The sequence below is a fragment of the Coturnix japonica genome, unplaced genomic scaffold (assembly GCF_054131305.1).
Source record: "Coturnix japonica strain WE unplaced genomic scaffold, WE-NBRP24 Scf089, whole genome shotgun sequence".
Classification (NCBI taxonomy): Eukaryota; Metazoa; Chordata; class Aves; order Galliformes; family Phasianidae; genus Coturnix; species Coturnix japonica.
The window spans coordinates 188,978-202,003 of NW_028188992.1; the positions used below are offsets into that span (position 1 = coordinate 188,978).

General features: G+C 59.4%; 1 protein-coding gene across 1 annotated transcript; it reads left to right on the forward strand.

Moving 5' to 3' along the window:
• Window positions 1–167: 167 nt before the first annotated feature.
• LOC107307665 (striatin-4) lies at window positions 168–12,323 on the forward strand. The gene is made up of 6 exons (XM_085534626.1): window positions 168–432; window positions 4,453–4,556; window positions 6,908–6,981; window positions 8,341–8,419; window positions 10,677–10,847; window positions 12,173–12,323. The coding sequence occupies exons 1-6, from the start codon at window positions 229–231 to the stop codon at window positions 12,321–12,323; spliced, it is 783 nt and encodes a 260-aa protein (XP_085390752.1). The 5' UTR covers window positions 168–228.
• The last annotated feature ends 703 nt before the right edge of the window (window positions 12,324–13,026 follow it).

Genomic DNA, 13,026 nt, shown 5'->3' on the forward strand with positions numbered 1-13,026 from the left:
CTCTTCAAGTCTCTTCTTCTCCCCCCAACTTCCGGTTGTTCTCCTCTCTACTCCCTCGACTTCCGGTTTCTCCCCAACTTCCGCTTCCTCTCTCCCCTCAAATTCCGGTTCATCTCAACTTCCGCTTCCTCTCTCCCCTCAACTTCCGGTTCATCTCAACTTCCGCTTCCTCTCTCCCCTATAACTTCCGCTTCCGGCTCCCTATCTGGCCGGAAGTCCCTTCCCTTAATGGATCCCTTTGTGGCAGCTCTAATGGCGGCCGATCGTTCGGCTCCAACCGGACGGATCCAAACGGCGACACCGGAACCGGGAACCGGAACCGGAACCGGAAGCGGATTAAACCTCCCCGGGATCCTTCAGTTCATTCAGAACGAATGGGCGAGATTCGAAACGGAGAAAGGACGGTGGGAGGAGGAGAGAGAACGGCTGCAGGTAACGGGGGGTATAGGGGCCCATAGGGACACATAGGGACCCATAGAGACCCATAGGGACCCATAGAGACCCCATAGGGACCGATAGGGACCCATAGAGACACATAGGGACCCATAGAGACCCATAGGGACCCATAGGGACCCATAGAGACACATAGGGACCCATAGAGAGACATAGGGACCCATAGAGACCCATAGGGACCCTTAGAGACACATAGGGACCCATAGAGACCCATAGGGACCCATAGAGACACATAGAGACACATAGGGACCCATAGAGAGACATAGGGACCCATAGAGACCCCATAGAGACCCATAGGGACCCATAGAGACACGTAGGGACCCATAGAGACCCATAGAGACCCATAGGGACACATAGAGACCCATAGGGAACCATTGGGACCCATAGAGACCCATAGAGACCCATAGGGACACATAGAGACCCATAGAGAGCCATAGGGACCCATAGAGACACATAGAGACACATAGGGACCCATAGAGAGACATAGGGACCCATAGGGACCCATAGAGACCCATAGAGACCCATAGGGAACCATTGGGACCCATAGAGACACATAGGGACCCATAGAGACCCATAGGGAACCATTGGGACCCATAGAGACACATAGGGACCCATAGAGACCCATAGAGACACATAGAGACACATAGAGACACATAGGGACCCATAGAGACCCATAGAGACACATAGAGACCCATAGGGACCCATAGGGACACATAGAGACCCCATAGAGACCCATAGGGACCCACAGCGACCCATAGAGACCCATAGGGACCCATAGAGACCCATAGAGACCCATAGGGACCCATAGAGACACATAGGGACCCATAGAGACCCATAGAGACACGTAGGGACACATAGAGACCCATAGAGACCCATAGGGACCCATAGAGACCCCATAGAGACCCATAGGGACCCACAGCGACCCATAGAGACCCATAGGGACCCATAGAGACCCATAGGGACCCATAGAGACCCATAGAGACCCATAGGGACCCATAGAGACACATAGGGACCCATAGAGACCCATAGAGACACGTAGGGACACATAGAGACCCATAGAGACCCATAGAGACCCATAGAGACCCATAGAGACCCATAGAGACCCATAGGGACCCATAGAGACACGTAGAGACCCATAGGGACCCATTGAGACCCATAGAGACCCATAGAGACCGATAGGGACCCATAGGGACCCATAGGGACCCATTGAGACCCATAGAGACCCATAGGGACCCATAGAGACCCATAGAGACCCATAGAGATTCATAGAGACCCATAGGGACCCATAGAGACCCATAGCGACCCATAGGGACCCATAGGGACACATAGGGACCCATAGAGACCCATAGCGACCCATAGAGACCCATAGGGACACATAGAGACCCATAGAGAAACATAGAGACCCATAGAGACCCATAGGGACACATAGGGACCCACAGCGACCCATAGAGACCCATAGGGACCCATAGGGACCCATAGGGACCCATAGGGACCCATAGAGACCCATAGGGACCCATAGAGACCCCATAGAGACCCATAGGGACCCATAGAGACCCATAGAGACCCATAGGGGCCCATAGAGACACATAGGGACCCATAGGGACCCATAGAGACCCATAGAGACCCATAGGGACACATAGAGACCCATAGAGAGCCATAGGGACCCATAGAGACCCATAAGGACCCATAGGGACACATAGGGACCCATAGAGACACATAGGGACCCATAGAGACCCATAGGGACCCATAGGGACACATAGAGAGACATAGGGACCCATAGAGACCCATAGGGAACCATTGGGACCCATAGAGACCAATAGGGACCCATAGAGACCCATAGAGACACATAGGGACCCATAGAGACCCATAGGGACACATAGGGACCCACAGCGACCCATAGAGACCCATAGGGACCCATAGCGACCCATAGGGACCCATAGAGACCCATAGAGACCCATAGGGACCCATAGAGACCCCATAGAGACCCATAGGGACCCATAGAGACCCATAGAGACCCATAGGGACACGTAGAGACCCATAGAGAGACATGGGGACACATAGAGAGACATAGGGACCCATAGAGACCAATAGGGACCCATAGAGAACCATAGAGACACATAGGGACCCATAGAGACCCATAGGGACCCATAGAGACCCCATAGAGACCCATAGGGACCCATAGAGCCCCATAGAGACCCATAGGGACCCATAGAGACCCATAGGGACCCATAGAGACCCCATAGAGACCCATAGGGACCCATAGAGACCCATAGAGACACATAGAGACACATGGAGACCCATAGAGAGACATAGGGACCCATAGGGACCCATAGAGACCCATAGAGATTCATAGAGACCCATAGGGACCCATAGAGAGACGTAGGGACCCATAGAGACCCATAGAGATTCATAGAGACCCATAGGGACCCATAGAGACCCATAGCGACCTATAGGGACATATAGGGACCCATAGAGACCTAGAGAGACCCCATAGGGACCCATTGAGACCCCATAGAGACACATAGGGACCCATAGGGACCCATAGAGACCCATAGAGATTCATAGAGACCCATAGCGACCCATAGGGACCCATAGAGACCCATAGAGACACATAGAGACACATGGAGACCCATAGAGAGACATAGGGACCCATAGGGACCCATAGAGACCCATAGAGATTCATAGAGACCCATAGGGACCCATAGAGAGACGTAGGGACCCATAGAGACCCATAGAGATTCATAGAGACCCATAGGGACCCATAGAGACCCATAGCGACCTATAGGGACATATAGGGACCCATAGAGACCTATAGAGACCCCATAGGGACCCATTGAGACCCCATAGAGACACATAGGGACCCATAGGGACCCATAGAGACCCATAGGGACACATAGAGACCCATAGAGACCCATAGGGACCCATAGAGACACATAGGGACCCATAGAGACCCATAGAGATTCATAGAGACCCATAGAGACCCATAGAGAGACGTAGGGACCCATAGCGACCCATAGGGACCCATAGAGACAAATAGGGACCCATAGAGACCCATAGTGACCCATAGAGCCCCATAGACACCCTATAGCACCCCATAGAGCCCCATAGACACCCTATAGTGCCCCATAAGGACCCATAGGAACCCCATAGAGCCCCATAGTGCCCCATAGAGCCCCATAGACACCCCATAGAGCCCCATAGACACCCTATAGCGCCCCATAGAGCCCCATAGACACCCCATAGCGCCCCATAGAGTCCCATAGACACCCCATGGTGCCCCATAGAGCCCCATAGACACTGTATAGCGCCCCATAGAGCCCCATAGACACCCTATAGAGCCCCATATCACCCCATAGACACCCCATAGCGCCCCATATCACCCCATACCGCTGTTCCCCCCCAGGCGCAGGTGTCGCTGCTGCAGGGGCAGCGTCGGGGGCAGGAGAAGCTTCATAGTGACCCCATAGATCCCATAGAGCCCCATAGACACCCCATAGCCGCCCCATAGAGTCCCATAGACACCCCATAAGGACCCATAGGAACCCCATAGAGCCCCATAGTGACCCATAGAGCCCCATAGACACCCTATAGCGCCCCACAGAGCCCCATAGACACCCTATAGCGCCCCATAGAGTCCCATAGACACCCCATAAGGACCCATAGGAACCCCATAGTGCCCCATGGTGACCCATAGAGCCCCATAGACACCCTATAGCGCCCCATAGAGCCCCATAGACACCCCATAGCGCCCCATAGACACCCTATAGTGCCCCATAGAGCCACATAGACACCCTATAGCGCCCCATAGAGTCCCATAGACACCCCATAAGGACCCATAGGAACCCCATAGTGCCCCATGGTGACCCATAGAGCCCCATAGACACCCCATAGAGCCCCATAGACACCCCATAGAGCCCCATAGACACCCTATAGCGCCCCATATCACCCCATATCACCCCATAGCGCCCCATATCACCCCATAGCGCTGTTCCCCCCCAGGCGCAGGTGTCGCTGCTGCAGGGGCAGCGTCGGGGGCAGGAGAAGCTTCAGGCCGATCTGGTGCGACGCATCAAGATGCTGGAGGTGGCGCTGAGACAGGAGAGGTGGGGGGGGGTCATTGAAATTGGGGGGGGGGCTTTAATATGGGGGGGGGCTATATGGAGGGGGGGGCTTTATATGGGGGGGGTCCCTTTAATGGGGGGGGGGCTTTAATATGGGGGGGGCTTTATATGGGGGGGGGGCTTTACATGGGGGGGGGTCCCATTTATATGGGGGGGGGGTCCCTTTAATATGGGGCGGGGGTTATATGGGGGGGGGTCCCTTTAATATGGGGGGGGGCTTTAATATGGGGGGGGATCCCTTTTATATGGGGGGGGGGATATATATAGGGGAGGGAGGGGGGGCTTTATATGGGGGGGATTAAAATGGGGGGGGCTGTTATGGGGGTGGACCCTTTAATATGGGGGGGGTCCCTTTTATATGGGGGGGGGCTTTAATATGGGGGGGTCCCATTTATATTGGGGGAGGGTTTATACGGGGGGGGTCCCTTTAATTTGGGGGGGGCTTTGTATGGGGGGGGTCCCATTTATATGGGGGGGGTCCCTTTAATTTGGGGGGGGGCTTTGTATGGGGGGGGGTCCCATTTATATGGGGGGGGTCCCTTTAATTTGGGGAGGGGGCTTTGTATGGGGAGGGTCCCAATTATATGGGGGGGGGGGTAATATGGGGGGGGTCCCTTTAATATGAGGGGGTCCCATTTATATGGGGGGGGGGTTGTATGGGGGGGGTTTCCTTTTTATATGGGGGGGGGTCCCATTTATATGGGGGGGGTTTTGTATGGGGGGGGGCTTCATATGGGGGGGGGGTCCTTTAATATGGGGGGGGCCCTTATATATGGATGAGGTTTTATATGGGGGGGTTCCTTTTTATATGGGGGGGTCCCTTTAATATGGGAGGGGGGGGTTTATATGGTGGGGGCTTTATATGGGGGGGGTCCCTTTAATATGGGGGGGGGGCTTTAATATGGGGGGGGATCCCTTTTATATGGGGGGGGGGCTATATATAGGGGAGGGAGGGGGGGCTTTATATGGGGGAGATTAAAATGGGGGGGGCTGTTATGGGGGGGGTCCCATTTATATGGGGGGGGCTTTTATATGGGGGGGGGCTTCCATAGAGCCCCATAGAGCCCCCCCTCCCCCCAAGAGACCCCATAGGGCCCCCTCAGAGACCCCATAGACCCCTCAGAGCCCCATAGAGACCATATAGAGCCCCCCCTCCCCCCTGAAACCCCATAGAGCCCCCATAGAGACCCCATAGAGACCCCTCAGCCCCCCCAGAGCCCCATAGAGACCCTGTAGAGCCCCCCAGAGACCCCATAGAGCCCCCCAGTGACCCCATAGAGACCCTATAGAGCCCCCCCTTCCCCCAGAAACTCCATAGAGACCCCATAGAGACCCCATAGAGACCCTGTAGAGCCCCCCAGAGACCCCATAGAGCCCCATAGAGACCCCATAGAGCCCCCCAGTGACCCCATAGAGACCCTATAGAGACCCTGTAGAGCCCCCCAGAGACCCCATAGAGCCCCATAGAGACCCCATAGAGCCCCATAGAGACCCCATAGAGACCCTATAGAGCCCCCCCTCCCCCCAGAAACTCCATAGAGCCCCCCCAGAGACCCCATAAAGACCCCATAGGGCCTCATAGAGACCCCTCAGAGCCCCATAAAGACCCCATAGAGCCCCGTAATGACCCCATAGAGCCCCATAGAGACCCCATAGAGCCCCATAGAGACCCCATAGAGACCATATAGAGCCCCCCCTCCCCCCTGAAACCCCATAGAGCCCCCCAGAGACCCCATAGAGCCCCATAGAGACCCCATAGAGCCCCATAGAGACCCCATAGAACCCCCCCAGAGCCCCATAGAGACCCAATAGAGACCCCATAGAGCCCCACAGAGACCCCTCTCCCCCCATAGACCCCATAGAGCCCCCCCAGAGCCCCATAGAGACCCCATAGAGCCCCATAGAGACCCCATAGAACCCCCCCAGAGCCCCATAGAGCCCCATAGAGACCCCATAGAGACCCATAGAGACCCCTCTCCCCCCATAGACCCCATAGAGACCCCTCAGAGCCCCATACAGACCTTATATAGCTCCCCCTCCCCCCAGAGACCCCATAGAGCCCCCCCAGAGCCCCATAGAGACCCCATAGAGCCCCATAGAGACCCCATAGAACCCCCCCAGAGCCCCATAGAGACCCAATAGAGACCCCATAGAGCCCCATAGAGACCCCTCTCCCCCCATAGACCCCATAGAGCCCCCCCAGAGCCCCATAGAGACCCAATAGAGACCCCATAGAGCCCCATAAAGACCCCATAGAGACCCCATAGAGCCCCCCCCAGAGCCCCATAGACCCCTATATGTTACCCCTAACCCTTACCCTCGCCCCCCCCCAGGTCAAAGTATCACAAACTGAAGTTTGGCACCGAGCCCCCCCCCATAGAGAGGAAGGTGGAGCTGCTGGAGATGGGTACGGCCTGGGGGGGGGTCTTGGGGGGTCTTGGGTGGCTTTGGGGGGGTCCTTGGGGATCTTGGGGGGGTCCTGGGGGGGTCTTGGGGGGCTGGGGGGGGTCCTGGGGGGGTCTTGGGAGGTGGGTTGGGGGGCTAGGGGGGGTCTTGGGGGGGTCCTTGGGGGTCTTGGGGGGCTTTTGGGGCCTGGGGGGGGTCTTAGGGGGGGTCTTGGGGGGCTGAGGAGGGTCCTGGGGGGGTCTTGGGTAGCTGGGGGGGGGTCTTGGGAGGTGGGTTGGGGGGCTAGGAGGGGGCTTGGGGGGGTCCTTGGGGGTCTTGGGGGGCTGGGGGGGTCCTTGGGGGTCTTGGGGGGGTCCTTGGGGGTCTTGGGGGGGTCTTGGGTAGCTGGGGGGTTCTTGGGAGGTGGGTTGGGGGACTCTGGGGGCTGGGGGGTCTTGGGGGGGGTCTTAGGGGTCTGGGAGGGTCTTAGGGGGGGTCTCATGGGCCTGAGGGGATCTTGGGGGCTTGGGGGTTTGGGGGTCTTAGGGGGGTCCTTGGGGGTCTTGGGGGACTTTTGGGGCCTGGGTGGGGGTCTTAGGGGGGGTCTTGGGGGGCTGAGGAGGGTCCTGGGGGGGTCTTGGGTAGCTGGGGGGAGTCTTGGGAGGTGGGTTGGGGGGCTAGGGGTGGCTTGGGTGGCTTGGGGGGGTCCTTAGGGGTCTTGGGGGGGGTCTCATGGGCCTGAGGGGATCTTGGGGGCTTGGGGGTTTGGGGGGCTGGGGGGGTCCTTGGGGGGCACTTGGGGGTCTTGGGGGGGTCCTTGGGGGTCTTGGGGGGCTTTTGGGGCCTGGGTGGGGGTCTTAGGGGGGGTCTTGGGGGGCTGAGGAGGGTCCTGGGGGGTCTTGGGTAGCTGGGGGGAGTCTTGGGAGGTGGGTTGGGGGGCTAGGGGGGGTCTTGGGTGGCTTGAGGGGGTCCTTGGGGGGCACTTGGGGGTCTTGGGGGGTCCTTGGGGGTCTTGGGGGGCACTTGGTGGTCTTGGGGGGCTGAGGAGGGTCCTGGGGGGGTCTTGGAGGGCTGGGAGAGTATTGGGGGGGGTTTTGGGGAGGGGGTTGTGGGGGTCTTGCGGGGGTCTTGGGGGTCTTGGGGGGCACTTGGGGGTATTGGGGGGGGTCTTATGGGGGTCCTTAGAGGGGGTCTTAGGGAGGTCTTTGGGGGGGGCCTTATGGGGGTCCTCGGGGGTCATGGGTGGGGGGGGTCTTATGGGCCTGAGGGGGTCTTGGGGGTCTTGGGGGGGTCTTATGGGGTTCTTGGGGGTCTTGGGGGTCTCATGGGGGTCTTATTGGGGGGGCTGAGTGTCCGTGTGGGTCTCTGCCCCACATCCCAGCAGCCAACGGCCCCATAGAACTGACGGCAACGGAGGGAGGAGCCGCGGAGTGGAAGGAAGGGAGGGAGCTGCTCAGACAGTGAGTCTGTGGGGTCTGTGGGGTCTGTGGGGTCTATGGGGTCTATGGGGTCTATGGGGCAGCTGTGGGGCTGGGGGTGTCTATGGGGTCTATGGGGCAGCTGTGGGGCTGGGGGTGTCTATGGGGTCTATGGGGCAGCTGTGGGGCTGGGGGTGTCTATGGGGTCTGTGGGGCAGCTGTGGGGCTGCGGGTGTCTATGGGGTCTGTGGGGCAGCTGTGGGGCTGGGGGTGTCTATGGGGTCTATGGGGCAGCTGTGGGGCTGGGGGTGTCTGTGGGGTCTATGGGGCAGCTGTGGGGCTGGGGGTGTCTGTGGGGTCTATGGGGCAGCTGTGGGGCTGGGGGTGTCTATGGGGTCTATGGGGCAGCTGTGGGGCTGGGGGTGTTTATGGGGTCTGTGGGGCAGCTGTGGGGCTGGGGGTGTCTATGGGGTCTATGGGGCAGCTGTGGGGCTGCGGGTGTCTATGGGGTCTATGGGGCAGCTGTGGGGCTGGGGGTGTTTATGGGGTCTGTGGGGCAGCTGTGGGGCTGGGGGTGTTTATGGGGTCTATGGGGCAGCTGTGGGGCTGGGGGTGTCTATGGGGTCTATGGGGCAGCTGTGGGGCTGGGGGTGTCTATGGGGTCTATGGGGCAGCTGTGGGGCTGGGGGTGTCTATGGGGTCTGTGGGGCAGCTGTGGGGCTGCGGGTGTCTATGGGGTCTATGGGGCAGCTGTGGGGGGATCTATGGGGTGGGGGGGTCTATGGGGCATCTATGGGGTATCTGTGGGGTGGGGGAACATCTATGGGGTACATCTATGGGGTATCTGTGGGGTGTGGGGGCATCTATGGGGTGTGGGGCCATCTATGGGGTCATCTATGGGGTCATCTATGGGGCCATCTATGGGGCCATTTATGGGATCATCTATGGGGCCATCTATGGGGCCATTTATGGGATCATCTATGGGGTCATCTATGGGGCCATCTATAGGGCCATCTATGGGGCCATCTATGGGGCCATCTATGGGGTGTGGGGCCATCTATGGGGTCATCTATGGGGCCATCTATGGGGCCATCTATGGGGCCATCTATGGGGTCATCTATGGGGCCATCTATGGGGTGTGGGGCCATCTATGGGGCCATCTATGGGGTCATCTATGGGGTCATCTATGGGGCCATCTATGGGGCCATCATCTATGGGGCCATCTATGGGGCCATCTATGGGGCCATCTATGGGGCCATCTATGGGGTCATCTATGGGGCCATCTATGGGGTCATCTATGGGGCCACCTATGGGGCCATCTATGGGGCCATCTATGGGGTCATCTATGGGGCCATCTATGGGGCCATCATCTATGGGGCTATCATCTATGGGGCCATCTATGGGGCCATCTATGGGGTCATCTATGGGGTATGGGGCCATCTATGGGGCCATCTATGGGACCATCTATGGGGCCATCTATGGGGCCATCTATGAGGTCATCTATGGGGTCATCTATGGGGTCATCTATGGGGTCATCTATGGGGCCATCTATGGAGTGTGGGGCCATCATCTATGGGGTCATCTATGAGGTCATCTATGGGGCCATCTATGGGGCCATCATCTATGGGGCCATCATCTATGGGGCCATCTATGGGGTGTGGGGCCATCTATGGGTCCATCTATGGGGTGTGGGGCCATCTATGGGGTCATCTATGGGGCCATCTATGGGGCCATCTATGGGGCCACCTATGGGGCCATCTATGGGGCCATCTATGGGGCCATCTATGGGGTGTGGGGCCATCTATGGGGCCATCATCTATGGGGCCATCATCTATGGGGCCATCTATGGGGTCATCTATGGGGCCATCTATGGGGCCATCTATGGGGTCATCTATGAGGTCATCTATGGGGCCATCTATGGGGCCATCTATGGGGCCATCTATGAGGTCATCTATGGGGCCATCTATGGGGTCATCTATGGGGCCATCTATGGGGTATGGGGTCATCTATGGGGCCATCTATGGGGTATGGGGTCATCTATGGGGCCATCTATGGGGTATGGGGCCATCTATGGGGTCATCTATGGGGCCATCTATGGGGTATGGGGTCATCTATGGGGCCATCTATGGGGTATGGGGCCATCTATGGGGTCATCTATGAGGTCATCTATGGGGCCATCTATGGGGCCATCTATGGGGCCGTCATCTATAGGGCCATCTATGGGGCCATCTATGGGGTCATCTATGGGTCCATCTATGGGTCCATCTATGGGGTGATCTATGGGTCCATCTCCCCACAGGTACCTGGACTCTCTGTGCTGCCCTGACCCCATAGTGGAGCCCCGACCCCGTTCCCGTCGTGTGGGGTCTCTGTTGGTTCGGGGTCCCCCCCCCCCCGACCCCCATAAACCCCCCCCCCCCAACGTGGGGGGGTCGCTGCTGGTGCGACGCATTGAGGAGCAGATACAGAGGTGGGGGGGGGGGGGCTTTATTTGGGGGGGGGTCCTGGTCTTGGGGGGGGGTGGGGGGGGTTATAGGGGGGATTTGGGGTTGGGGGGGGGGGTTCTGGGAGGGTTGGGGTCTTTTGGGGGGGGGGGGGCTTGTTTTATTTGGGGGGGGGTCTATTGGGGTCTTGGGGGGGGGTGTCCTGGTCTTGGGGGGGGGGGTTATAGGGGGGATTTGGGTTTTGGGTGGGGGGTTTGGGGTGGGAGATGGGGGTTGGGGTCTATTGGGGGGCTTGGGGGAGGGTCTGGGGGTGCTGGGGGGGGGTTGGGGATGATGGGGGTCTTGGGGAGGGGTCCTGGTTTTGGGGGGGGGGGTGAGGGGGGGGTTATAGGGGGGATTTGGGTTTGGGGGGGGGGTTTGGGGTCATGGGGGGGTCCTGGTCTTGGGGGGGGGATTATAGGGGGGATTTGGGTTTGGGGTGGGGGTGTCTTTTGGGGGCGGTCCTGGGGTGGGATTTGGGGTTGGGGGGAGTTGTGTTTATTTGGGGGGGGTCTATTGGGGGTTTGGGGGGGGGGTCCTGGTCTTGGGGGGGGCTCCTGGGAAGGGGTTGGGGTCTTCTGGGGGGGGATTTGGGGGGGGGGTTTATTTGGGGGGGGTCTATTGGGGGGGTTGGGGGGGGCTCCTGGTCTTGGGGGGGGTTATAGGGGGGATTTGGGGTGGGGGGGGGTTTATTTGGGGAGGGGGTGTATTGGGGGTTCTTGGGGGGGGTTATAGGGGGGATTTGGATTTGGGGTGGGGGTCAGGGGTGGGAGATGGGGGTTGGGGTCTATTGGGGGGGCTTTGGGGGGGGTCTGGGGGTACTGGGGGGGGGGGTTGGGGATGATTAGGGTCTTGGGGAGGGGTCCTGGTCTTGGGGGGGGTGGGGGGGGGTTATAGGGGGGATTTGGGTTTTGGGGGGGGGGGGCTATTGGGGGTCTTGGGGGGGGGGGTCCTGGTCTTGGGGGGGGGGGGGGGGAGGTTATAGGGGGGATTTGGGTTTGGGGGGGGGGCTTTGGGGTGGGGGGGTCTTTTGGGGGCAGTCCTGGGGGGGGATTTGGGGTGGGGGTGGGGGTTCTGGGGAGGGGTTGGGGTCTTTTGGGGGGGGGGGGTTATTTGGTGGGGGGTCTATTGGGGGGTCTTGGGGGGGGGGTCCTGGTCTTGCAGGGGGGTTGGGGATGGGATGATGGGGGTCTTGGGGGGGGTTATGGGGGGCTTTGGGGTGGGGGGGTTGGGGTTGGGGTCTTTAAGGGACTGGGGGGCTTTTTGGGGGGGGGGGGGGTTTACCCTTATCGTGGTGCCCCCCCCCCCCCAGGAACGCAGGGAAGGAGGCTCAGGATCCGAAGGTGTCAGTGGGGCAGAGTGAGGAGGAGGAGGAGGACAGCGATGAAGAGGAGGATGAAGCCCCCCCGGGGGACACAGAGACCCCCCGGGACAAAAAGGAACGCGGCAAGGTGGGAACATAAAGGGACCCTATGGGGGGGGGGGGGGGGAGACATTGGAGGACCCCAAAAAGGGTGGGGGTGGGACCATAAAGGGACCCTATAGGTGGGGGGGGGGGCTAAAGGGACCCCAAAAGGGGGGTGGGACCCCAAAAGGGACCCTATAGGTGGGGGGGGGGGAGACATTATGGGACCCCAAAAAGGGTGGGGGTGGGACCATAAAGGGACCCTATAGGTGGGGTGGGGGGGGGGCAAAAGGGACCCCAAAAGGGACCCCATAGATGGGGGGAGTCAATGGGGGTCCCCAAAAGGGTGGGGGTGGGGGGGCAAAAGAGACCCCATAGATGGGGATGGAGACATTGGGGGACCCCAAAAGGGTGGGGGTGGGACCCTAAAAGGGACCCTATAGGTTGGGGGGGGGAGACATTGGGGGACCCCCAAAAGGGTGGGGGGGGTAAAAGGGACCCCATAAATAGGGATGGAGTCATTGGGGGACCCTATAAATGGGGATTGAGACATTGGGGGACCCCAAAAGTGGGGGGGCAAAAGAGACCCCCATAGATGGGGATGGAGACATTGGGGACCCCAAAAGGGTGGGGGGGGGACCCTAAAAGGGACCCTATAGGTGGGGGGGGGAGACATTATGGGACCCCAAAAGGGTGGGGGGGGGGTGCAGAAGGGACCCCATAAATAGGGGGCTAGACATTGGGGGACCCCAAAAGGGACC

Coding starts and splice junctions, on each gene's coding strand:
- LOC107307665 (XM_085534626.1), top strand. CDS start 229: ATGGATCCCTTTGTGGCAGCTCTAATGGCGGCCGATCGTTCGGCTCCA. Junction 6,982..8,340: donor GGTGGAGCTGCTGGAGATGG/GTACGGCCTGGG, acceptor CCCACATCCCAG/CAGCCAACGGCCCCATAGAA. Junction 8,420..10,676: donor GGGAGGGAGCTGCTCAGACA/GTGAGTCTGTGG, acceptor ATCTCCCCACAG/GTACCTGGACTCTCTGTGCT.